The sequence below is a fragment of the Acipenser ruthenus genome, chromosome 37, assembly GCF_902713425.1.
Source record: "Acipenser ruthenus chromosome 37, fAciRut3.2 maternal haplotype, whole genome shotgun sequence".
Classification (NCBI taxonomy): domain Eukaryota; kingdom Metazoa; phylum Chordata; class Actinopteri; order Acipenseriformes; family Acipenseridae; genus Acipenser; species Acipenser ruthenus.
The window spans coordinates 9,758,646-9,785,500 of record NC_081225.1 but is presented as its reverse complement, the minus strand read 5'-3'; the positions used below and the strand labels follow the sequence as shown (position 1 = coordinate 9,785,500).

General features: G+C 45.6%; 1 protein-coding gene across 7 annotated transcripts in view; it reads left to right on the top strand.

The window, feature by feature from the left end:
• The first annotated feature begins 304 nt into the window (after positions 1–304).
• LOC117966489 (AP2-associated protein kinase 1-like) overlaps positions 305–26,855 on the top strand; it is a 37,742-nt gene continuing 11,191 nt past the window's right edge. Inside the window, exons 1-20 of one of the 7 annotated variants that reach the window (XM_034912553.2) lie at positions 305–1,511; positions 6,909–7,027; positions 7,243–7,351; positions 7,617–7,759; positions 8,253–8,374; positions 9,490–9,571; positions 10,631–10,763; positions 11,934–12,037; positions 12,463–12,542; positions 12,985–13,145; positions 14,088–14,356; positions 17,254–17,562; positions 17,916–18,112; positions 18,483–18,679; positions 18,948–19,061; positions 19,561–19,662; positions 21,587–21,691; positions 23,362–23,463; positions 24,319–24,513; positions 25,345–25,455. In XM_034912553.2, the coding sequence (XP_034768444.2) occupies positions 1,349–1,511; positions 6,909–7,027; positions 7,243–7,351; positions 7,617–7,759; positions 8,253–8,374; positions 9,490–9,571; positions 10,631–10,763; positions 11,934–12,037; positions 12,463–12,542; positions 12,985–13,145; positions 14,088–14,356; positions 17,254–17,562; positions 17,916–18,112; positions 18,483–18,679; positions 18,948–19,061; positions 19,561–19,662; positions 21,587–21,691; positions 23,362–23,463; positions 24,319–24,513; positions 25,345–25,455 (2,917 nt within the window). In that variant the 5' untranslated portion in view covers positions 305–1,348. The remainder of the gene's footprint in view (positions 1,512–6,908; positions 7,028–7,242; positions 7,352–7,616; positions 7,760–8,252; positions 8,375–9,489; positions 9,572–10,630; positions 10,764–11,933; positions 12,038–12,462; positions 12,543–12,984; positions 13,146–14,087; positions 14,357–17,253; positions 17,563–17,915; positions 18,113–18,482; positions 18,680–18,947; positions 19,062–19,560; positions 19,663–21,586; positions 21,692–23,361; positions 23,464–24,318; positions 24,514–25,344; positions 25,456–26,855) is intronic. The other 6 variants (XM_059008703.1, XM_059008698.1, XM_059008699.1 and 3 more) reach the window with 6 other exon arrangements.

The following is a 26,855-nucleotide window of genomic DNA, read 5'->3' as shown; positions in this document are numbered from 1 at the left end:
ATAAGGGCGTTTTTAAATGCAATCCCACGGCTTTTTATTTATTTATTTTTCCACTGTAATTTTGCGGTGGGCAGCATCAATCCTCTGTCTTCAGCAACATCAGCGAATTTGCCACTGGTGTTTAAAAAAACTACAACAACCACAATGCTTTGCAACACCACCGCATTTACACCATTGCACTGAGCTATACACACACCCTGCAAACCCACTGCCATAAAATCATACGATAAGTACGAAATAAACAACTCGTTCGTTTTTTTTAAATTTTGTTCGAGATGTCTTATATTTGTAAACCTCGACGTCACTGGGAGTTGTAGTTCTGTTATCGTCACTGGGAGGCTTGCGCTAGGACTACAACTACCAACATGCATCGCGAGGCGACTCTAAATGTCGACAATTTAGCTATTTTTTAAATTGTTAATTTTACAGATATCTTTAACGTGGTTTAACATAGGGCGGGCAGGCGGCTTTTTAAAAAAAATGTCTAGTTTTTGATTGAATTGTGTTCCGTTTCGTGTTGTGTTTGTGTTTCCTGGTTTGTGGGGTCGCGAAGCCCAGCTGGCTGGATTGCAAGAGGGAGAGACATTCGTGCAAACCCGGAGAAAACAGCCTCTGGATCACAATTATACCAATTAAATAAACACGGGCATTGCCCGGGATTAAATCGAGAGGGTCTGTTAAAACGAATTAAAATGGCAGACCCGAAGGGATCTAAATATACATAAATATATATATATATATATATCTTCAATCAGACTGGGGCTGCGCCAGTTTGCAAACCTGGCAGTGTTGTCAAATTTATTTATTCATTTCTTAGTTAGAAAAAAAAGAAATCTGAGGACGGAACAATCATTTTCAAGTATTACACTTTTTTTTTAAAGAAAGCAAATCAGGGATCGGATTTTATTTTTTAACATCAATGCAATCGTTTCAATCATAGCTGTAGTACCTATATTTTTGTTGAAAATACTACTTTGCAGAAACGCGATTAAAAAAAAAATAGGTTGCCTTTGATTTGTCTAGTGTACACAAAGTGAAGCCCCAAAATATTTAACCCGTATAGCAATTGGATTTAACGTTGTGGGTTAACGCTTCAGTTTTTGAGTAAATACAATCTGTCTTAAAAATTACGGGACGTTTAACCCTACCTCGCTCCATTCTGGGACAGTAATAATATAGTATATATATATTATTAAAATATTTTTGGACCTGAAACTAAACCAAGCGTTCGAGGAGGAGTCTTGTGTATTATTATTATTATTATTATTATTATTATTATTATTATTATTTCGTTTTATCTTTGACGTTTTTAATTGAAGTCCTTGGTTTTTGTGATCGCTCCGGAGAGATGAAGAAGTTTTTCGATTCACGCCGAGAGTTGGTAGGGTCGGGCCCCGGCTCCGGAGCTGGCGGCGGGGGAGGCAGCGGTTCAAGCTCCGGGGGCAGTTACATCGGAAGAGTGTTCGCCGTCGGACGGCTTCAGGTCACTGTGGAAGAAACCCTGGCTGAAGGTGAGAATTGTTCTATATTTTTATATATATATGTGATATTTTGGGAGCAGTACTAGTGTTGGAAATAAGACTCCTATTGCACAGCAGTCCGGTCCATTCCAGGTTTTAATATGAGCTTGATCTGTGTGTATGTACAGGTAACAAGCTCAGGTGTGTTCTTCAACTCTGATCCGTTCCTGGTTTCACGGAGTTGCGTACCTCACCTGAGTTTGTTACCTGTATACACACTGTGGCTAAGCAAGCTCGCAGTAAAACATGGACTGGGCGTCACTACTATGGAATAGGAGTCTTATTGCCTGCCCTGGCTTCATAACATAGGCTAGAGCAGGGGTCTCCAATCCTGGTCCTGGAGGGACGGTGTCCCACCTGGTTTTTGTACCAACTGTACCCTAAATTAATTAATTGGACCAATTAAGTGTTTATTAGAAGCTTAATTGGTCAAATTAATTTAGGCTATAGTTGGAACAAAAACCAGGAGGGACACCGGCCCTCCAAGACAGGATTGGAGACCCCTGGGCTCGATTATCACGGGTCTGAATCTGGCGTTTGTCAACAAATTATCCCAGCAAGAATTACGTTTTGGCGGTGGTACAGTTGTTAGCAATTTACTGGTAGAATCCGGAAAGCAACAAGGAATCGTCAGTCAGACGTCTGTCTAGCATAGGTCAGCAAAATAACAGAACAACATTGATTTTATTTTTATTTAAGGCGTACAGGTGTATTTTAAATGGCAGACGTGGCACAGTTAAAATATTTTTTAAAACGTTATGTAGAATTTCCTAATTTCGCGATGGGAAATGCAGGTTTCAGGAACTAGGAAGTGGCCCTACTTGTCTAACTATGTAAACAAAGAAGACTGTCAACAAGGTCTGCTAACGGTGTCTATACAACCTGGACTGGCCAACAGTATTGTTTGTAATAACCCTCACTGGGAAAGCGGGTATGTGTTTGCTTTGTTTTTTTTTTTTTCAAATTAAAAACCCAAGTCTCTAGATATTTTTTTTTTAAAGCCAGCCGAGCTCTGCAGGTTTGCTGTTGACTTAAAGGGCTCAGGCCTAGCCACTGCTGTTTGTTTAAAAGGCAGCTCCGATTCACGCTGCTCCTTGGCTTTCTAAAGAAGGTATTACTGCTTCCAGGTCACAGTGTTTGACTCCTGTTCCAGTAAAAGGCGTGTCAAGCAGAGCTTTGAAGTCATTTTTCTTCCCTTCATAAATCCCAACTCATAAATCATTTTTTTCAAATCCGTTTATAAATCCAGTTCAACGAGAAGTCAGTTGAAGACCTAGAGAAAGACTTCTAGTCGAAACGTTTGCCATTGAATTCATAGTGTGTTCTTTTATTATTTCTGAACTTGGTAGCGTAGATAAACAAGACTCCTGGATGCTGCGGTCGAAGTTCTGGATGATCAATCCAGCCTGGCTGTGTTGGTTTGTGTGGGGAGTGCATCCGGTACGTTGGTATGCAGTGTCTGGTGTTGCACTCCAGTGTAATGGTCCTGGTGTGAAGGCATGCTGCTGTGCAGGATTTGCAGGCTGGTTTGGTCTTGTGGTTTTGACGTGGCGAGGAAGTCTTTCATCTCGGTGGTAGAATAGCCTCAGGAAGAAATGCAAAGAGCTTCAGTTGGCATTTCGAATGGTTTTTTTCTGTATTCTTTCAGCACTGTGTAACTTTGCATTTAGATTAGAATAACTAAATTCAGCTCGCCCTCAAGAACAAGGAAAGGACATTCTGCCCACCTAGGCTCGCTCGCTTAATGCAAGCGTGGTCTGAGGAAAAACAAAACGCCCCCTAGCCAGGTTAGTAGGGGAGATGAATCCTCTGGGAATCCGTGGCTAGACGGACCGCCCTTCCTCCAGACGGCTCGCTAAAGGTCTTATTGTGGTCACAGTTTGGGTTGTACAGTATTGTCTTTCCTAGACTTGTTCATGGTGACTGCAGTCGTTCACAGTCCTGCCCCATTGTCTTCCACGACAGCAGCTTTCAACTGATTTCTCTAACAGTGTGGAATGCTGCTGTATTTGATTAGCTAATTTCACAACGCAAGTGAGGATGTGATAGTTTTGTTCTCCAGTCCAGGAAAGGCTTGAGGCATGGAGACTGAACTGCTTCCTCCCTCCCTCAGCCCCCTAAGAGAAGGGGGGCTCCCTCCAGTCCAGGGCAGGCTTGAGGCACGGAGACTGAACTGCTCCCTCCCTCCCTCCCTCCCTCTCCCCCCTAAGAGAAAGGGGGCTCCCTCCAGTCCAGGGCAGGCTCGAGGCACAGAGACTGAACTGCTCCCTCCCTCACCTCCCTAAGAGAAAGGGGGCTCCCTCCAGTCCAGGGCAGGCTTGAGGCATGGAGACTGAACTGCTCCCTCCCTCCCTCCCTCACCCCGCTAAGAGAAAGGGTGCTCCCTCCAGTCCAGGGCAGGCTTGAGGCACAGAGACTGAACTGCTCCCTCCCTCCCTCCCTCTCCCCCCTAAGAGAAAGGGGGCTCCCTCCAGTCCAGGGCAGGCTTGAGGCACAGAGACTGAACTGCTCCCTCCCTCACCCCCCTAAGAGAAAGGGGGCTCCCTCCAGTCCAGGGCAGGCTTGAGGCACGGAGACTGAACTGCTCCCTCCCTCTCCCCCCTAAGAGAAAGGGGGCTCCCTCCAGTCCAGGGCAGGCTCGAGGCACAGAGACTGAACTGCTCCCTCCCTCACCCCGCTAAGAGAAAGGGGGCTCCCTCCAGTCCAGGGCAGACTTGAGGCATGGAGACTGAACTGCTCCCTCCCTCCCTCACCTCCCTAAGAGAAAGGGGGCTCCCTCCAGTCCAGGGCAGTCCTGAGACTTGCTCACAGGGGAACGTAGGGAAGCAGAAACAAACAGTTGTCATTTTTGAACTTCTTCTCTCGACAGCTGCGCAGAGCAGTAATCAGCTGCTGTCGAGTGATTGTTCGCTCCACCAGTAGCTGTCTGCCCTGCGTTTTTTAATTGATATTTCATTCGGCAGCTTCTTTTTAAATTCATTGTAGTTTTGTGTTTGCACTGTACTAGCATGACAACAGTTTCATTGAAATGAACAGGAACCCACACCGATTTCAATAGTCATACTACAGGAAGTATACTGGTTTGCTATTGTCCAGCTTACTGAACGGTGTTTGTAGAGTAATTGACACTGGACCATTGGACCAGGTTAATAAGACTCCCATTGCATAGCAGTGTGATCAATGCCTGGTTTTACCAGCAGTACTTTTAAGGAGTGCAAAAGTGCAAGTGACCTTGTAGTTCATAAATCTGTGTGATTTTATTTATTGTTTGGTATAAAGACCAGCATTCTGTCCCGTCTGCCGTTGGAGCACCTGGTCCAATGTCCAGTGTTTTGAAAACCATCGTTCTCTCTCAGATTAAGAGTACTGTTAGTTGTAAATGAAATTTACAGTCCCAAATGAAAAAAGAATATACTGAGAGAAGTCTAGATCTGCACTCATTATTGTGTCCGTGATTAAAGTTGGTACAGTGAATCTGGAGGGTTTGCCGTAGCATGTGCTCCTATTGTTTTCAGCAGAATTATCCCTCATTTAAAAAAGGTAGGGTAGAAATTGGACCCTTGCCGACTGTCTGATATAATTGCACCAGCCCTAGCGTTGAAACCTTGAATGATCACTGCTGAATTTATGATTAACCGTACTGAAGACTTATAGTGCTGAGCCAATGTGCGACAACTGAAGGGGTCTGCAGAGAGAGAGAGAGCTGTGCTGTGCTGTGCTGTGCTGTGCTGTGCAGTCAGTCCCCTCTGGATTAATAAAGTCTCAGCTGTCCCAGTTCTGTCTGTGAGTTCAGCTCTACCTGACAGTGAAGACAGCGCAGCGCTGCTCCGGATCGGTTCTTTATCAGGGGAGCAGACAGTAACCACACCACTCTGTGTTCAATAAGCGATCCTTCTCTGTGTAATTGCAGTGCCTGTGTCTCGGAGACCATGCAGTATTGTCTGTAGTGGAGTCTTTGATACTGAGGCAAAACTGTGCAGCTTGCAGCCAGTTTACAGAATATTGATACAGGGGGGTTCGAAGGAAGGCACAAGTTACAGGGATGGAAACAAGACTCATGTAGCACAACCGTTTCCCCATTTCAGGTTTTAATACGAGCTTGATTAGCCAGTAACAAGCTCAGGTGTGTCTTATTAAACTCTTAGGAAAACCAGGAATGGGTGAAACTGCTGTGCAACGGGAATCATATTTCGAGCCTTGAAGTTGTGTGTTTGATATCCTTTGTGGTGGTTTGTGATTTCCACTCCGCAGCGAGTATTGTGGAGGTATTGAATGATGGAGTTAAAGGTCACTCAGCGACTTCGTAGCAATGGCAACAATGAATCGATTATTGATCGCCATGACTTTTATATTGCCAGCCGTCATTTTAAATATGGATCTGGTGTCCTGTTTGCATCCTCGCGTATCAGGGATGGAAATAAGACTCCCATTGCAGAACGGGTTGATCCATTCCTGGTTTAATAAGACGCACCTGAGCTTGTTACCTGTACACTAATCAAGCACATATTAAAACCTGAAATGGGTAAAACTGCTATGCAGCAGGAGTCTTATTTCCATCCCTGTTTTATATATTGTATTACTAACGCATGCATGTTTCCAGTTGTGTTGAAAGGTCTCAGTCGTTATTGCTGACAGTGCATGGAGTGCATTTGTTGAAAGTGGTTCATGGAGTTATACAAAGGCTTCAACCTTTAACTGTATTGTTTTAAACAAGCCTATCCTGCCCCTGGAGGTATTAAAACATTTGGATCTTTGATGCATGAAGCAGATACAAAAGATACTGGGTGGGTCTTTTATCTAACTCTGCTGTGAGTATTGTGAAGGATTTGAATAGTGCAGTCAAAGGCCACTCAGCGACTTTGTAACAATTGCAACAGTTAATTGATTATTGATTTATTTTGTCAGCCTTCATTTAAATATTGATCAATCACCCTGATGCTCTATTTACATCCTCGCGTATCAGGGATGGAAATAAGACTCCCATTGCATAACAGGTTGATCCATTCCTGGCTTTACTAAGTTTGATAAGTCACACCTGAGCTTGGTTCCTACACACTGTGGATAATCAAGCTCGTAGTAAAACCTGGAATGGGTGAAACTGCTATGCAACAGGAGTCTCATTTCCTTCCCTGTTAAATATTGACATGCTATTAAAATGTAAGTAGCGGTGTTTTTTCAATGTTTGAAATGCGTCACTGCGTGAATCTACGTTCAGCGTCGTGAAAAACAAAATAAACCAGAAGATTTTCAAGCTTCTGTTCCTTCATGCTCAGGCGTTTTTGTCAGTGCTTTAAACAAAGGCTTTGGTTCATCAGTGTACAGGTTGAGCACATTGGTTGATTTCCCTTCTGAAGTGCCGCCCCTCTCCCTCCCTCCCTCCCTCCCCAGGTGGATTTGCCATCGTGTTCCTCGTGCGAACTCACCAGGGCGTGCGCTGTGCCCTGAAGAGGATGTACGTGAACAACGAACACGACCTGCAAGTGTGCAAGCAGGAGATTCAGATCATGGTGAGTGTGTGTGTTCTCTCTCTCTCTCTCTCTCTCTCTCTCTCCCCTTTACTTTCTTTTTCTCTCTTTCTTTCTTTCTTTCTCTCTCTTCTTTCTTTCTTTTTCTCTCTCCTTTCTTTCTTTCTTTCTTTCTTTCTTTCTTTCTTTCTCTCTCTCTCTCTCTCTCTCTCTCTCTCTCTCAGCCTGGGCTTCACACGTCTCTCTCTTCTCCGCAGAGGGATCTTGTGGGCCATCGGAACATCGTGGGCTTCCTGGACTCCAGCGTCACGCCGGTGGGAGCGGGGGACGTGTGGGAGGTGCTCATCGTCATGGATTACTGCAGGGGTGAGCAGGGGGCTGTAATTGAGATTAATTACGAGTTGCGTAATAGTAAGTGACTCCAGCTGTGTTGAACTAAACTTTTAAGGATTGTTTTTTAAGGAGTGTTTTTGTCAAGGACTGTTTTTTTTATAAAGCCCATTTGAATTCTTTCAAATCAAAGTTTGTAGTTCATGAAACCTCCACAGCTGTTTTAAAAACGGGCCGCTGTTTGTTCTCTCTCTCTCTCTCTCTCTCTCTCTCTCTCTCTCTCTCTCTCTCTCTCTCTCAGGGGGTCAGGTTGTAAACCTGATGAACCAGCGTCTCCAGACTGGCTTCACAGAGACGGAGGTGCTGCAGATTTTCTGTGATACGTGTGAGGCCGTGGCGCGGCTCCACCAGTGCAAGACTCCCATCATCCACCGTGACCTCAAGGTACCACCGCCCCGAGTTCAAACTGCCTAACTCTGCGTACCTTCAAAGATCTGAGCAGATCTCGGTCCAGGTTGAAGTCCTGACCCTGCTTAGTTTATCTGTCTTAGATCAGATCACAATCCTAGAAAAATAAGTAGTATTAACCTCTTCTCCGTGCCCCCTTCAACCCGGGCTGAACCCCTGCTGCTCCTGATACTGCGTTTCCATGTTCATTTATCTGATCCGCGTTGGCTGCCAATCCGAGCTGCCCCTGATTTTTTTTTCGGACCCTTTCCCAAAGCAGGATGGGTGGAAGTACATCACAACACTGACCAATCAAGCGACAAGGGGGCGTAAATATGGAACCCACACCCCTCGACTAGACTATCGATGGGGGTTCAGGAGGAATGCTTTGCGGTCAGTCCGTGCTCGTGGAAGCGAGGCAGTGGTTCTGACCAGGTCGACCCTAATCCTGTCTCTCTCTGTGTGTTTCTTTTTTGTTGTTTTTCTCCAGGTAGAAAACATCCTGCTCCATGACCGGGGTCATTATGTTCTGTGTGATTTCGGCAGCGCCACCAACAAATACCAGAACCCACAAAGTGAGGGGGTGACGACGGTGGAGGACGAGATCAAGAAGTGAGTCCCATCCCATAAACCCGATCGCATGCATTGATTATTGATTAAAGAGCAGGCAGCTTCAAATGACGTGTTCTAGTTTTTTAATAATGTTTGCTGTCATCATTATTACTACAATGTTCCAGAGTTCAGGAGCTAGTTACCTACCTTCGATCTACGTCAGGTGTTTTTCTAGAAGTAACAGGGATGGAAATAAGACTCCCATTGCATTGTCAAACATGTGCAACTCGTCAACAACACCACATGCAATTACACAACTACAACACAAATGTGTTGATGTTGCCAAAGTTGTGCACGTGTTTCACAGGTTGTACATGCAGGTAGTGGACAAAAAAATGGAAACCCCACTTAATAGGGCGTTGGGCCACTATGGTATCCCACTCTGTGGAGTTCTCGGCGGACCGTTTTTGATAAAACTGGCTGCTCGCGCCCCAGGTTGAAATTTGCAGGCGATTGATCTGCAGTTGCTCGCCTGTTTTGCCTTGCACTTTGAATTAATGCACGGATATCACGATCCTGGAGTATGCGCTTCCGCCCGCTGTTGCCCTTCGCTGATGATGTCTTTCCCTCGGAGTTCCATGCCGACATCACCTTAGACACCGCTGCTCGTGAAACATCAGCAGGTTGAGCTGTCTTGGTCACTGAAGCTCCTGCCAAACGCACCCCGACGATCACCCCTCTTTCAAAGTCACTGAGGTCTCCTCTTGCTGCCATGCTAGCCTTAATTATAGGCAACCAGGCCTGTCCAGCATTTTTATACATGCCCCTAAGCATGCTGGGATGTTATTTGCTTAATTAACGCATGAGCCACACCTGTGTGGAAGCCCTTGCTTTCAATATACTTGGTGTCCCTCATTTACCCAGGTGTTTCCATTTTTTTGGCCACTACCTGTATGTTTGCTCAATAAAGCCTGTCTTGTAAAAGGAATTGATTTAAAAGGGAGTGGAAATTGGAATTTGGGAATTGATATTAAAAAGGAATTTGGATTGGTGGGGGGGGGGGTTGGTTGACCCCAGCCCTGATCCTAGGTCATGTCGCTGCGCCCCCTGGTTCAGCTGTTGGGGTTTAGCGCATTCCTCCCCAGAGTCACGGTCTCCCTCTCTGTGTGTGTCAGGTACACCACCCTGTCTTACCGCGCTCCCGAGATGGTGAACCTGTACAGCGGGCACATCATCACTACCAAGGCAGATATCTGGGTAGGTGTCTCATTGTGTGTTTAATAGCGTTTTTAAAACATTTCACACTTTGATTTTCTTTCATAGCCATCGTCTAAAACAGGAATATCCATAGGATGAAGAATTTTCTCGAGATTTTCAAGCGGATTGCATGCCAAACATTACAGCTGTTGTACTGCACAGCATGCAGCATTTAGCAGCTGTTTTAAGGCTTTCGTTTGAAATGTGCAAAATGAATGACAAGCTAAGAGACAGTGAAAGAGTCCAAGAGTTACAGAACCTGCAGCGTTTACAGCGTTTCCTTTACCTTTGATGCATCCTGTGTCGTCTGTAAGTGTTTTATATTTTAAAGTCAGTTTGATCGCTGTGATTAATTATTTTTTTTATTCGCACATCGCAGTATATAATCCCGCTACAAAAAATATATAATAATAATAATATTTATTTCTTAGCAGACGCCCTTATCCAGGGCGACTTACAATTGCTACAAGATATCACATTATTTTTACATACAATTACCCATTTATACAGTTGAGTTTTTACTGGAGCAATCTAGGTAAAGTACCTTGCTCAAGGGTACAGCAGCAGTGTCCCCTACCAGGGATTGAACCCACAACCCTCCGGTCAAGAGTCCAGAGCCCTAACCACTACTCCACACTGCTGCCGCAAAAGATGTATGTTAGGTAAAGGGCACCAGAAGATGAATTTGGGCTGCAGCCCAATCCAGGGTAGGAAATAAGACTGCCGTTGCACAGCGGTTTGATCCATTCCAGGTTCTACTATGAGTTTAATAAGACACACCTGTGCTTGTTACCTATATGCTGCGGCTAAAAAAAAAACCTGGAATGGGTGAAACTGCTATGCAATAGGAGTCTTATTTCCATCCCTGCCAGCAGATTGCTAGTATATGGGAGCGCAGAGGCCAGCGCAGGCTCCCAAGCCAAGGCCGTCAACTTGGCAAAAGCAGGATTGGAAGCTGTGAACTCCTGATTGGGTGTCTCGCCCTGCACTTGGCGCAGTGGCTTCCCATCCCTGCAGGCTGTCTCTGTTTCTGTCTCTCACCCTGCCTCTCTGTTCCAGGCGATGGGCTGCCTCCTCTACAAGCTCTGCTTCTTCACCCTGCCCTTCGGGGAAAGCCAGGTGGCCATCTGTGACGGCAGCTTCACCATCCCCGACAACTCTCGCTACTCCCCCGACATGCACTGCCTGATCCGTACGTACCGCGCAGGCTGGGGTGCAGACCAGCGCTCCACTACAGTTACAATGACAGCAGGATTGTTGGCTGGACAATTACAATTACAGTGCTAGTTTGTTCAATTACAGTTCCAATTATGCTGCAGTAATTAGTCATAGTTACAATTGCACTAGCTTGTTTACTCCTGTTTATACTAACTGACCAAGCAGTATATAGTATAGAATTTTCTTTCGAACAAATGGGGTCAGCAAAAGTGGTTTAAAATACAAGAGTAGTGATCCAATGACAAATACATGCGTACTTGAACTGTTATCGATCAATTAGATGGTATAATTACAATTACGCAGGTGTGTGTGTGTGCCTGTATGACTCCTGTCTACCTACAGCAATAATGTAACAATGGTCTAAATTCTGAGTCATGCTGCAGTGAGTCACTGCTAAAATGTGGTCATGTTTGTGATCACTGTGCAAATCCTTCCTAAAAAAACATTCATAGCTTTTTTTTTTTTTTTTTTTTTTTAAATTACAATGACAATTGAGGTCACAACAGAATCTACAAAAACAGATATGTTTGTTTGTTTGTTTTGGGTTTAATGACTTGCAATATGATCCTTGCTGTTCGGCAGCTGCCTCTGATCAAGTCGAGAGTGTACTTTCTCTTGCACTCTTTGTATGATAGTGATAATCATTTTAATGATAATAATAACACTATAGAACGCACCAGTCACCCGCATGTATGGGTAAGACAGTGATTTAGCTGAATATGACTCGCAGGAAGCAATCTTTATCAGACAACAATTGCTCCGTCTCTCCTCCCTCACTCTCTCCTCTCCCTCTCTCCTCCCTCCCTCCCTCTCTCTCGTCCCTCCCTCTCATTCTCGTCCCTCCCTCTCCCTTGCTCTCTCCGTCCCTCCCTCTCCCTTACTCTTTCCTCCCTCCCTCACTCTCTCCGTCCCTCCTCACTCTCTCTGTCCCTCTGTCCCACTCCGTCCCTCACTCCCCGCTCTCTCTCCTCCCTCTCACTTTCTCCTCACTCACTCTCTGTCCCCCTCTCCTCCCTCCTTACCCCTCTCACTCTCTCCTCTCTCCCTGTCCCTCTCCCTCTCCTCCCTCTCTCTCCCTCTCTCCTTCCCCCTCTCCTCCCTCCCTCTTCCTCCTCCTCCGTCCCCCTCTCTCCGCTCTCCTCAGGTTACATGCTGGAGCCTGATCCTGACCAGCGCCCTGATATCTACCAGGTCTCGTACTTCGCCTTCAAGCTGGCCAGGAAGGAATGCTCCGTGCAGAACGTGCAGGTTGGCTCTTCATGTTGTGTAGCCAATAACGGTGTGTAGTGTTGCTTTTCCTAATTGCCTTTTTAAAAGGGAAGTGCGTTGAAATGCTTCTGATGTTGCGTTCTTCGAGAGAGTGATGAAATGGGATCTGATCTAACTTACTGTCTCACTGTTGTGTAAGAGTGAGCTCTTTGCTTTGAGACCTGATACAATGAGGTACCTACTGCAGGGATGGAAATAAGACTCCCATTGCATAGCAGATGGATCCATTCCTTGTTTTACTCAGAGTTTAATAAGACACACCTGAGTCTCTTACCTACACACTGTGGCTAATCAAGCTCGTAGTAAAACCTGGATTGGATGAGAATGCTATGCAATAGGAGTCTTATCTCCATCCCTGCTACTGTACACATTCCTTTTCATGGACTCCCCTGTTCCTTTCTCAGAACTCTCCAATCCCAGCCAAGCTTCCTGAACCGGTCCGAGCCAGCGAGGCTGTAGCTAAGAAGAGCCAGACCAAAGCCAGGTGAGAGGAGGGGGCGACCGGAGCAGACCACTTGCTGTATATAGGGGGAGTCAGAAGGCAATGCAGCTCACAATATGTGCAGCGGTCCTAACGGGGCAACTTGTGTGTGATGAGAAATACTAAAAGAAACTTCAATTCACCAGCCAGAGTTTGACTGGAAGTCTGTATTAATGTGGATTATTTCCATCAATCCTGTATTGTCGGGGCAGTGTTGCGGGCTGGTTAATGGCTACACTGACTCATTAGACATGTTTCTGAGGGCTCTATTGAGGCCTTAGGGGTGCTTTTCAAACTTTGTGTTTCATACCAATAGCAGTGCACTGCAATGTTATGTAATAAAATGCAATGCAAAAGCTATTTTGAGATGAGAATGAAGCCTTGATAGTATGTTTGCAAGATAAATTTTAATTCCTCCCATGTCCTTGTACCTTCTCCTGCCCAGGCTGACGGACCCCATCCCCACCACTGAGACCTCCATTGCCCCCCGGCAGCGTCCCAAAGCCGGGCAGACTCAGCCAAACGCAGTCGGCATCCTGCCCATCCAGCCAGCCCTCACCCCCCGCAAGAGAGCCAACGCTCCCCTGGTGCCCGCCCAGCAACAAGGTGAGCTATCCACAATCCACAGCCACGGAGAGCCGTGGACAGCAGAACATACGAGCGAGGGGAGAGCTTTAATGAGACTTCCGCACAACCCGTGTAGGAAAGACTGTAGATTGCAGCAGTCCAGAGTGGCAGACTGTGATGTGGTATACTGTTGGCTGCAGAGTTTGACTGCTGCTGTGTGAAACTGCTGTTGTGTAAAATGTTTTAACGGTGCAATCTTTTTTTCAAAGGGACTGAGCCTAAAAAAAGTGGAGCTGACTATATTGTTCACAGATAACCTCCGTTAACACAGAATACGTGTTGATGTAATAAATCTGCCTGTTTTCTCTGTGTAATTCGGAATATTAAATGGGGTTGTATGAGTGATAGATGCAGGTGATACTCACTGGAGTGTGATGGTAACCAGAGTGATATTATTGGGTGCTTGTCTCCAGTGTATTCTGTTGATTTAATAAGCAGAAGGAGAGTGATGTTAGCAGGCTGGACTGTAGCTGATAAAGGCAGTTTCGAATAAAGACGTCTAGGAAGAAACCATTAAAGGGACTTGCGCAGCAAGGACTCCTTCTGGGAATTTCGTGAACCGTTATTTCCAGTTGCGTTCAGCTCCGATTCCACTGGGATCGCTGCTCGGATTATCTGGGGGGAGAAAATGACAGAGCGCTGACTGCAGTAAGTGTGTGGCCTAAATTGTGGAGCATAAAACCAGTGGATCAAATTAGTCTCTTGCTGTGAAGGAGTCGTCCTCATCGCTGTTTGCTCTTCCCTTCAAATGCGGTGAGTGACGGTGGGAGATTGCAGAGGACTTCAGAAAATAATGTGTCCATACGCTCAGTAGGTATATAATATATAGCGGCTTTGGAAAAATAGTGCCACTTTATTAGGAACACACCTAGTCAAAAAGTTTCATTGAATTTTTATAAGCTACCTTCTCTGTTTTCACAGGTGTTACTCTGGCCGCTGCCCAGCCCGCCCCTGCTCCAGCTGTCCAATCACAGAAGGCTCAAGCTCCCCAGGCTCCCACCCCCCAGCAGCAAGCCACACCCACCCAGACCCAGGCTCCTCCCACCCAGCCGCAAACCACGCCCTCTCAGTCTCAGGCCCCTCCCGCTCACCCCCAAGCCATGCCTCAGCACCAGCAGCTCTTCCTGAAGCAGCAACAGGCAGCGTTCTTCAGTCAGCAGCAGCAACAGCAGGCTATTCAGACACAGCAGGTGCGTCCCTTTCCCTGGCAGGGAGACACTGAGAGAGAGACACACAACCAGGTTTGAGTTCACTACCTGGTCATTTTGTGGTTGATTCATTCATAAATCAAATGTGAAATAGTTTAATCGTGCATTTCATGCAAATACTAAAGAAGTATAAGCCATTGACGTTAGGGGTTAAGCACCACCCCTAACCCCACCCCCTTTTGGTCCACTTCAGGGAAGGAAATAAGACTCCTGTTGCATAGCAGGTTAATCCATTCCAGGTTTTACTACGAGCTTGATTAGCCACAGTGTATAGGCAACAAGCTCAGGCATGTCTTACTAGACTCCTCGTCAAACCAGAAATGGATCAAACTGCTATGCAGTGGGAGTCTTAATTACATTACTTGAGGCTGACCCTGCTGCTAAACATTTAGCTATTCATCAAACATTAGATACGAGCCACTAAACTCATTCGATACCTTATTTATTAATTTGCTTAATAGTTTTGTTTTTTTTCTCGGTACATTCAGTGTGTCTTACTGTAGCAACGTTTTGTAGCATTGCTAATGACAATTTCCACATTTCTTTTTTGTGCCAGTAATACATTCTTTGTAAATTTGGCACAATCAAGAAGCGTCCAGTTGTGCACAGTGCGGTTTAGTTTACTGTAGTTTACATGTGGTTGCAAACCTTAAAGACGTGTTGTAATCTCGCATGTATGGTGGATGGCATGCCCTTTCTTTATTATGGCTCTGGTGTATCCTCATGCCTCAATGTTTTTAGACCTGGCCATGCAATCTGAGTTGCTAACGCAGCTGTAGTGCTTCCTGAGACCAGTAGCTGCTCATTTCATCCCTTCAATCCTCTTCGTTGCCAGCCGTGCTCCACCAACCCAATATTGGGATGGATCTCTCCACATCAATCAGGTGTCGATCAGGCTGATTTATCACTCCAAGAAACTGTTGTGTGGATTCAGGGATGGAAATAAGACCCCTATTGCATAGCAGTGTCACCCATTCCAGGTTTTTAATATGTGCTTGGTTAGCGCCAGTGTATAGGTAGCAAGCTCAGGTGTGTCTTATTAGATTCCCAGGGAAACCAGCAATGGATCAGACTGCTGTGCAACGGGAATTTTAATCAAGAAAGGTGGGATCGCTCTGGCTTAGGGAATGCCGTATTCCTGTATCAGGTGGATTGGTTTAAGCAGGGATTCTATGTTTGTTCTGCAAGACTGGAGGAAGCGATATCTTTATTAGAATCTATCATCTGTACAGCTATGGGCAAAAGTTTTGCATCACCTAGAATTTTGCATATTGGGTTTCAATTTATCAGTTGTTTAATTATGTGGGGAAACTACAAAGCAGAATGTCAACGTAACATTATTCAGCAGGTTTCATTTGACTTTATAAAGCCAAATGAATTCTATAGGGGGATGCAAAACCTTTAGCTAGAGCTGTCTCCAAGCACGGACATTTGAATATTGTGGGGGGAAAAATGAAGCACTTCAACCCAGATAAAGTGCCTGATCCATCACTGGAGATAATAAGTCCCAGGGCTCGGCCCAATTAACTGCATTAAGACATCAGCCTCTTTATAGAGGGTTGCGTGTTTTGAAGTTATGGATGAATGCGAAATTCAAGATTTGAGCCGTGTCAGCAGAAGCACAGAGAACTCTCCTCTGTGTGTTACTGTCCCTGCTGTGCTGTCTCCTACACTGTCCTGTTCTCTGTGTGTTACTGTCTCTGCTGTGCTGTCTCCTACACTGTCCTGTTCTCTGTGTGTTACTGTCTGTGCTGTGCTGTCTCCTACACTGTCCTGTCCTCTGTGTGTTACTGTCTGTGCTGTGCTGTCTCCTACACTGTCCTCTCCTCCACACGCTGCCTGTGTCTCTTACTGCTCTGTCGCTGTGTCTATCATTGCAACATAACAGTTCATTTCTGTACAGTGTAGCTACCAGTGTTGGGCTATAATTAGTTTTCAGTTATTGCAGTAATTATGATCACATGGTTTTAAGAAACTATTAGGGCTATGAAGATCCCATCAGTTTTTATTTCGTTGGAACTACAGCTGTGGCCAGAAGTTTTGCACACCCTATAGAATTGACTGATTTTAGTTTTCCATACACTTAACAAAAAACTAACACATTGAAAAAAGTGTCATTTCAAAATCTAACATGACTACTATTATGGCTTCCGGTAGACTTCTTTACTGTTAACACCCCATTTAACTTCATTCAATTTAATGCATTATTAGCCAGTAAGTTACAATAATCAATACCGATAACTGGTAAATACTTAAAGGATCTATAATGTAATGATTGTGGTCCCAACACTGCTAGCTACGTAGCGTTTAGATTTTTGTGTTGTGTTCTTGCATGTAATTCATTCGTTTCTGTACTTGCTGTTGCTGTCTCCTGTATGACTTGCCCACTTTCTTTTCCAGTGTAATAATACACTGTGTTTATGGATGTCTCATTGCTTTTGTTCAATGATTTCATTAAGAATAAACACTAATGCTTCTCTCTAATGGCATGAAATTCGCACAAGCCCTGGACCAGTGATTTCAGAACTGCCTTCAATTTAGTATGTTATTGAAACGATCAGGGGCCAGGAGTTTGGTGTTGAATACATAGTTCCTCCTTTACACAGTAGCTGCATGAACAACTCCTATTAATAAACGCACAGACTCGAGTGTGACTTATTCACGCTGTGATGAGAATTTACCAAGGGGCTGATGGTTCAAACTCCTGGCACCTACCTGGTCATTTCAATGATATACCTGAACAGCATTAGCTGTGTAATCCATTATTGGGTGCAGGGCTAGTGCAAGTTTCAAGTCCTGCTTTAAAAGTGCCGCACGACCTCTGAGAGAGGGGATCGGTGATCGCATGTGTTTTGTTGCATGTCTCGTCCCGAAAGCAGCAGTACCAAGTCCTGCAGCAGGCGGCAGCCCAGCAGCAAATGATGCAGCAGCAGATGATGCAGAACTTCTACCTGCAACAGCAGCAGCAGGCGCAACTAATGGCACAGCAGGCAGCCATGCAGCAGAAGGCTGCAGCAGTGGTGCAGTTAAAGCAGCAGCAACAGCAGCCTCCTCCTCAACAGGCAACGCAGCAAGCAGCACCCGCGCAGCTCCCCATGCAACAGCAGCAGCAGTCTCAAGCTGCCATGCAGCACAAGCAGCTGTCCCCACCGCAGCAAACACAGCCCGCTGCAGTGCCAGAGGAGACGGTAAAGCTACCTTTTGTAGTAGATCTGGTCCAATGTTGTACTTGAATTCAGCATCGGTCACCCTGCACAGGTTTGACGGTACTCGAGGTCTATCCCAGGAGAGAATCACAAACCTGTTTTCAGGCGTTCGCTGTCCTTCTAAAGTGTGTCAGACACGTGCTGTCTCAGCTCAGCAAACCATGAGCTGCACGCCAAGGTCAGCTGAGCAGTGCTGAGACCGCGATTTTAAAGAAAAAATGCTGTTAGATTTTGCAGTCCTGTTTCGTGAATGAAAGCCTGGGTGGACTCATTTCTTGGTTCTGTTTGCAGCGTGTTCCCAAGGTGCTTTTATTCTGGTTTTGTGTGCTCCCCAGGTGTTGCCCCAAGGCAGGGCTCGCCCAGTGCAGAAAGTGGGGTCCCTCACCCCCCCCTCCTCCCCCAAGACCCAGCGGGGGGGTCACCGGCGCATCGTGAGTGATGTCACACACAGCGCGGTGTTCGGCGTGCCGGTCAGCAAGTCCACACAGCTGCTGCAGGCTGCCGCGGCCGAGGCCGGACTCAACAAGTCTAAGTAAGACTCCGGACACTGCAGGGCTGCGGACAGGAGCCAGGACAGACAGCTATATGAATTGCAAAAGTCAAAAAAAAAATCATGTCATGATGCAACTCCATAAAAGAAAGCAGTGCTGGTTGGAATCCACGCCAGATACATATTTTTAGGAGTGAAATAGTAGCGGCCTAGCATAGAAAAGATAATCCATTCTGTGTCCGTGTGAATTTATTATTTCAGTATGAGGACCTAAACCTATTGGATATCCTGTTTTCTTTTTCAGTGTCAGACCCTGAAATAGTGTCCTTTTTGATAGTCGTTCTGTAAAGCATCTTCATGCTGAAAGGTAATTTTGTGACGTGTGTCTCTGCCTCTCTCTGTGCGTTTTCAGGTCTGCCAGCACCACTCCCTCTGGCTCTCCCCACTCCTCCCAGCAGAGTGTGTACCAGCCCCCCCCAGCCGCGGACCCCCCCTCCGCGCTGAGCACCCCCCCTGAATCCTCGTCCTGGAACCCCTTTGGCAACGACAACTTCTCCAAACTCACCGCGGAGGAGCTTCTCAACAAGGACTTCGGCAAGCTCAGTGACAGTAAGGAACTCCGTGTAGACGCTTTGTAGGACAGCGAAGGACGAACGTGAAATGCTCTATTTACTAAAGAAGCTATTTCAGCTGTCGTGGAACTACAGCTGTTTGATCCATTCCTGATTTTTAATTTAGTAAGCCACACCTGAGCTTGTTACCTATGCACTGGGGCTAATCAAGCTCTTGGTAAAACCTGGAATGGGCGAAACTGCTATGCAATAGGAGTCTTATTTCCAGCCCTGGACAGTTAATCAGTCTCCTGCGTATTCAACAGGCAAGGCTGCGGAGAGGCTCAGCACCTCCACTGAGAATCTGATCCCAGGCCTGCAGCCAGCCCCCACCCCGCCTGCCAACAACTTCGGGGCAAAGCCCTTCCCTCCCGGGGCAGGTAGGTACCCGCTGCCCAGACCTTGTCAGTGGGGCCTGTTCTCAACGTTCACATTTGTATACTTTAATTTAATTTTGAATTGGTTGGAAAACAAAAGTAGAATTAATTCCATATTGCAGTAAAAAAAAAAAAAAAAAATCTCTCAGGAGTAAAATAAACCCAATGCTCAAATGACCTAGAAAGAAGAGAGAAACGCTCTTCTGTGCAGTAGTCCAGACATCGGGTGTGCACGGTTTCCCTTTGCACGATACCTCACTAAATCTGCTACATGAACGAGTATGAACAGGGCCATTTCTGCCACCGCGTGCATTTCAAAAAGTGTGTGTATATATATGTGTATCCTATCTATCTATCTATCTATCTATCTATCTATCTATCTATCTATAAAATATACTTTGTCAAACTGAATGGGGCATTGCACCTTTTTAAATCTCCTTATGCTTCTTTCTTTCTTTCTCTTTCTCTCTTGTGGGTCTGTCTTTCTTCTCTGTCTGCTAAGGGGAGAGATCTGGTGATATTCTTGGTTTGGATTCCTGCCCTCCCCCTTCTCTGCTGGGTGTTCCAGACCCCTTCACCCCTCTGCCTCTCTGTGACACTCCAGGTAATGCATTGCTTTAGTACTGGGGGGGGGGGGGGAGAATCTTGTGCTTTTATAATTAGGAACGATTCATGTCCAAACAGCAATTCAGAATTAACATAGTTCCTTTGTTTGATTCCAATATTCAATATTTAGATATTATTTAAACATTATCTTTATACACAGTAATGCAGCGCTAGGTGTTCCTGAAATGAAGGTAGAGCTTCGTGATCTGGCACATGCCTTCAAGGGCACCTGGAGGACTTGGAGTGTGTCTCAGTGTCTCTCCTGTGCCGTCATGAAGCTGTGAGCTGTAAGCTTTGTGTGTTGCCAGCTGGTTATTAACATCCTAATTGTAGTCAACAGCAGTGTTCGCTGTAAGCAGGGCGCACGTTTTTTGAGTTCAGCCAAAGTGCTCTCCTTCAGACAGACACTCGCTTCACATTCACCTTTCATGTCAAACAACAACACGGTTCTTTCATAAACCCCTACTCTGCATTCTTAATATAGCTGTTTTTTGCTACGCAGACACAATTTCCTATGAAGACAACTGATATCGGCTAAATTTCCATCAATAATATGAACTCTTTCTTGAATCCTCTCTAACCCTACTGTACCTAAAGTAATCACAACAGTTTACATCTGCAGAACCTACCGTTATCGCGAGACCCCTGTAAGATAATCGGACCGTGCTTGTGCCTCCTTTAGCAAAAGGATAGAAACGTCTTCACCGATTTCGCTTCAGATCAGCCGTACAAACCAAAATCCGCAGGTCAAAATGAATGAAGTCGATTTTATGAGGGTAAAGAAAAACATGTGTTCGGGTTCAAACAGATGCTGCAATGCAAAGAAAAACGAGCGATTTTATACAGATTTAATGACAGGAACAGGAGAATCATTAAAACGTTACTAATTGACAAAGCTGTACTGCTGGACATTTTTAAGGCTGCAATTCAGTTAGTTAATTCAAGCTTTTAAATACATACGTCTATTGTGACCCGTGACCTTTTCTCCCCCAGTGACGGGGTCGAGCGGGAGCCTGTGCTGTGTCCTCCTCTGAAAGCCCCCCGAACCCCCCCCCCCCCCCTCCCTCCTCCCTGTGCCCTAGCGCCCCAGTGCCCCCTGAGGACTGTAAGTACCAGGGCAGAATAGCTCTCTGTCTCACTGACACGCATGGACTGCTGTAGAGGGCTCTAGCCTTGATTACTAACAGTGATGCCAATGTTCAGCCTTTTGGCATGGATGCATATCCCTGAAGGCACCGTATACCACACTAAAGTTCTGATCTCTAACAGAGAGCCGCTCCAATTGTCAGGAAGCTTGGTAAGGACATTCCTTTTCTTGGAGAGTATCCAAACCAGTAATCCAGTAATCTGTTCGTGCAGCACTACTAAGGACATTTTTTTTGATCTCCAGTATTAAGAAGCACGTACTTTTATGATGTTAATAGCTCTGCTCTAATTTAGTCTCCTCTATGAATCTTGCAATAAGCAGGTGATTTCACTGAGCCCGTGTTTCTTCTGTGTAGATTTTGCTGCGCAGGGTCTAATCGCACAGGAGGGGGAAGGGAGCACTGATGCTCTGTGTGCTTGCTCAGTGGTGGTTTTGCTGTGCAAAGCCCTGCTGAAGCCTTAGAGTTCCTGTTAACCTGCCTTGTGCATGGAACAGTTGTACTCTAGTGCCACCTGCTGGATTGAAATGCTGCGTGGGGTGCTGTTCGACTCCAACAGAAAAAACACACTGCAACTACTAATGCCTTGTTTTCATGGGTGACGGAAAACAATCTCCCTTTTAAATAAACAAATTGCACGATTTCATTTCTGGATATAACATGAAAGCAAGGCTTTGTGAACTAACTGCTGCTTGCTTGGCTTTGTCATTCTTTATTTTACCTTTTTTTTTTTTTTTTCTCTGCTATCTTTCTCTCTCTTTCTCGCTGGCCTCTCAGAAAAGCTGATTGAGGGACTCAAATCCCCCGAGCCTCCCTTGCTGCTCCCTGACCTTTTACCTCTGGCTGACCCCTTCAGCAGCTCCACAGAGGGCTCCTACAACGGTAACCTGTCTCTGTCTCTGTCTGTCTGTGTCTGCCTGTCTGTCTGACCCTGACTTACCAGAAATCACCTCAGGTAGTCCAGGATTAGTGAAACCAGCCCCTAGTGTTCCCAGAGGTTAAGGGACAGTGTAGCTGGCTGCACTGACTGTATTTCCTCGTGTTGTTGCTGGCTGAATTGTACAATAAGTGAAGTATCGAGAGCAGAGACTCCATTAATGGTTCTTGCACGATTTGAGCACAGTGCATGCACACCACCAGAGTTAGAAACTCACAATAGCCCTGCACCCAGTCCTGGGTTTCAGAACTCCCCTCAAACAAGTATACCATCGAAAAGGAGCCTGGAGTTTGGGATTCAAGCTTCTTTTATTTATTTTTATTTTTTAAAGTACTGTTTCCCCCTCATAGCTGCATGAACATCTCTCTTTATAATAATCTAGTACAGTGGTCGGTAAATGGCGATGCCTCCTGGCAGGGTTGCATCAAGGGCTGAGCGAGAGTGGAACTTCATTTTAATATAGCCGCAAGGGGGCTGTGATGGGGGATTCTCCGTATGACCTTCATGTATTTCTTTTGAGTACGCAGAAAATTAAGTGTGTTGCAGTATCGATACCAAAGGACAGTACTTGCTGATTTGTGATGATACAGTTATGCCTCGCTAAGGTACTGGAATCCTCCTATGATTAGGCAAGAATGCAGAATAACATAAAACACGTTCTGTTATGACAAATTTTAATGAGAAAAATGTTACTTTCATTCTGCGATCAGCTTTAGAACGCCAGGTGTGATCGACGTGCCGGCGATACGTAGGCAGTCCTCCAAAGATTCTTGTGTCAGGCTATTTCGTGCGTCTGTTTTTAATATTGCATTCATTGTGGAATCAGCCTCTTGGCATGTGTAAGTAGATCCGAACATAGAGAGCACAAACAGAGCCAGCGGTAGCTGTCTGGACATGTATAGGCGGACCAGAATGATTCCAGATTTGCTTTCTTAATGAATTCAGTTTTCAGCAAAAACTACTAGTTCTGGCTGCTGCTTCATGGATTGCTGGGAAGCACTTGCTTTGGGTGGGACGAGAAATCCTCATCGGGGTTGATTTAAAAAAGATCGCGAAAACGATTACATACCTGGGAATGCTGAAGTTGTCAAAGCGAGCACTGTGAATTATCAGAATGTTAAACTAAACTAATTTGTCTCTTAATAGCTACAACACAGTTGCTATATTATTTTACAGCAAGTGGCCGCCCGTGGGTCATTTGCCTCGCCGTCAAATTGAATTGCTGACCACTGATCATCAGAAACCTTTGTCAGCTTGACTTGGAGGTTTGATGTAATCGACCTATTGTAATGTATCTGTCCAGGATAAGCAGCAGCTGCGATTTACATCACTCCTAACGTTAGTCAAGTCCGGTCTTCAAGGACTCCAGTGATTCAGCATCACAGGGCTAGGTGACCCATTCCATGCCCTCACCACTCCCTGTGTCACGCAGTGTCTCCTGCCCTGTCCTGAGTCTGTCTCCATTTCCTACGGCGTGCTCTGGTCCTGGTTTCTGTGACATGCTAGGGTTTGTCAGCTCTTTTGAAGATTGTAAAGACTTCAATCAAGCCCACTCCTCAATTCTTCTTCTTTATCCTTAGCTAATTAGCTCCCTCTCCCTCTCTCTCTCTCGCAGGTAAAGTGGATGCCATGGTGGACTCTTTGATTCCTGGTCTGGAAGCCCCCCAGGCTCAGAGGCTCCTCTCCCAGACTGACTCGCTCTCCTCCCCCCTCACAGGTGTGTCCCAGGGTAGCTATCCGGGGGGTGGGGGGTCTCCTGTAAAAGTGTACCCTGTGATTGGTGAAGGTTCAGTAGATCCTTTTGCATTGTTTATTTCAAGAAAAATCTCAGGTATACGGAATGGAATATCATGATGAAGTGAAATTGGTACCTCCAGAGTTGTGGCTGGGTAATATTCTGTCTGGCTGCTGTTCTGTTGTGAAGAAACATGTTGAGGGAGAATCGCGAGAGTATTGGGGAATGGATATTGTGATAGGGCAGGTGGAGTATTTCTCTTGAAAACTGTACATTTTGTATATTTAAGATTCAGTAACAGTGTTTGTGTTCGACTTTGTGTGTGTGTTTTAAAACCTCAGCACTTTCGTTCACTGTATTCATCAGAAGCTGCCTGCTACCAGCTTGCTTGAATGTGAACATGGTTTTTATGTTGTGGTTGCTATTACTGTGAATTGTTTTGCCCTGTACATAGCGCCGCCCTTCTGGCTGGATGTTGTAATAGCGGATCCAGAATTCCGGCGCTACAATGCTGTTAAAACTCAGCGAGAATTAAAATGCATTTCTTTTGCGTATGAGAGTCTTGCAACAAAGCCCATTTTGAAGACCGTGGACCTCATATGTTCTGTGTGTGACCAACAACATTGCTGAAAAGCCGTTTCAGAGGCTGGGAGATAATCGCCAGCCCCTTGAAGAAAAGGGTTGGATTCGTGGATGAATAAAGGGAGCAGCAGGGGTGAGGAGTCTCCATTTGCTGCAGACTCCCACCGAGTTTCAACTTCTGCTTGGGTTTCATTTCTTTTTTTTCGTTTTCTCCCCTTTTCCTTTTTTCTTTTCTCCTTGATCTCCCCCACCCAGATTCTCTGACTGGGGAGGACTCTCTGCTGGGCTGCTCTCTGCTTCCTCACCCCCCAGTTGCTCCCTCCGCTGCCCCTGGCTCTAGCGCCCCCGCCCCTGCCCCTGCCCCTATTCAAGCCCCTGGCTCCAGCTCTGGCCTTGGCCTCGGCCTGGATGAATTCGCATCCGTGTCTCTCTCTGCTCCGCTTCAGTCTGGTAAGATATTCATTCTCTCCTTTCTTTCTTTCTCTCTCTCTCTCTCTCCTCTCTTTTTTTTTTTTTTTTTGTGTTAACGCAGTTTTAGAGCCCGATTTCTGCTCCCACCCAGAATGGTGTTTTTAAAGATTCAACCTGAAATGGTAAAATACTATCTCGAAAAAAGTGATGTACCAGTGTGTCAGGTTCATGGATCTGTTCTTTACCAGTGATCAAGATCCGCCTTGTAATGGGTCGGCATTGATAGCTGCTATTTAAAAAAAATAAATAAATAAATAATAATAATTAAAAATATTTATCAGAAAAAGACAAGGCAGTTTATCATTTTTTCAAGATGTGGATCCTTATGCTCTGAAGATGTCTGTCTCTGCTTGCCTGTCACTCTACACATGGTAAAGATTTATCATAAACTCCTAGCCTCCCGTAGACCTTTCGGATTGCATTGGGTATAATCCCATAAACCTGTTAATTGTCTACAAACGTTACCAATATTTAAACGAAAGGAGAGTAAAAGGCATGATCTTGCCGCGGCGGTGACAGTACGCCCTGAAGGGTCGTTGCAGTTGGCATTCGAGTCCACCTTAGCGCTTTGTTCTTGGTTCTCTAAACTGATCAGTTTCCTAGACTCCTAACTGCCCATTGCCTCTTAGCTGTGTCTCTGCTATCGATTTAACTCTTACACACACTCTGGACTTAATCTTGATCGCTCTGCAAAAAAAGACTTTCCACTGCACTAACCCCCGCCTTCTCGCTGTCTTTCGCTTTCTCTCTCTCTCGCTCTCTCGCTCTCTGCCCCCCCCCCCCCTCTTCATCTGTCCTTTCTGGCTGCAGACTCCACGAACCTGATTTCAGGGTTTGAGCTTCTTCCTGAAAGCTCTGGGATAGTGAAGGAGGATGAGTTTGATCCCATCCCAGTGCTCATCTCTAAAAACTCCTCCCAAGGTAAGGCCTGGGACCCGCTCCCCCACCGCACCACACCCCAAACCTCACCCCCCCCCCCCCCCGAGAGAGAGTGGGAGTGGTCTCGGCAGCCAAGCCCCATATCGTGATTCTCTGCTAGAGGGCTGTCCGATCAAACAGAGAAGATAAACAAACAGATTCTGAAAAGTGGGATCTTTGAAATAGTGAAAGGAGGCAGTTTGTCTTTTGTATTATGTATTATGGTGTTTCATCCGATAACTTCATATATATCAAAAGGGACATAATTCTGAACATTTATTCGATCTACAGTACCTGCATTTGTTTTCTGTTCATGTCGATTTTAAAAGTTGTATTTATTTATTATTATTTTTTTAATAAACATTTGCATGTTACTTTGGACAGTTGCTCTTTATGTACCCCTTAGAGAAGCAGAGAACGACCCATATCCAATAATCCGATCAGAACTACCCCCCCCCCCCACCCCCCCAAAAACACACTAGAGCCCATTTAGTTAAGAGAGTAAAACTTAGTGAATTATAGTATTTCCATTCTGTTTTAAGAGTCTCTGCAACTCCTCTCCACCCTTATCCCTGCTACCCCAGCTTGCCCATTCTAGATTTAGTTTTTTGTCCGGCTGGCTTTCTAGGGACTGCAGTGGTTTAGTAGTTTATTTTGTTAAACGGCAATCGCAGCAATTTTGTCTCCTGTCCTGGGCATCTGTTTACTTCTGTGTATAAGAATGAATCATTTTGCCTGTTTTTTTTTTTAGCATCACAGTTGCTGTTTTGTAAGCTGGCGCTAGAAATCAAAGCTGCTGCCCGGTCTCTCCCTCTCTCTCTCCCTCTCTCGCTTGCTTCTTCAGGTTTTTCTGCCAGTCATGTCTGTCTAAACTGTGGGATTGTTTTCAAAGCTTGGTAATTTTACGTAAAATTTCCGAATCTATGAAACTGCAAAGCAATGTACCTCTGCCAGGCTAAAGGCTATGCTTACCTTTGTACCTGAAGCTGTTTTCCTTGTTTTTTGGAGGCTGGCGTGTGTCTGCTTTCACAGAGTCGATACATCGCTATCTAGTGGCGAACAACAGCAAAGAACGTGCGACCAGAGACTTGCGGCAAAAACACGGCTTTCCAGATTCTGTGCAGCCCGCTAGCGTGCTCGAATCAGGGCCTTGTGGCGATGCTTTCCATAGGACTCGGGGAATAGGCAGGATCTGGTCCAGAAACTATTAAAGCGGTCTTCAAGAGCTTCCCGAGATTTTTCTTGAGTTGAACTTACGTGAAGCTGATTTGCTTTTTGGAGAAGAAATCGTGCAGATCAGAGGGGCTGCTCCTCGTGGTCCGTACCCTAAACTCCCAAGTCTTCATTATTATTCGGATTGTTGCTGTCCACAGAAATCAGGTGCTGACAATTAGGTGAGGGTC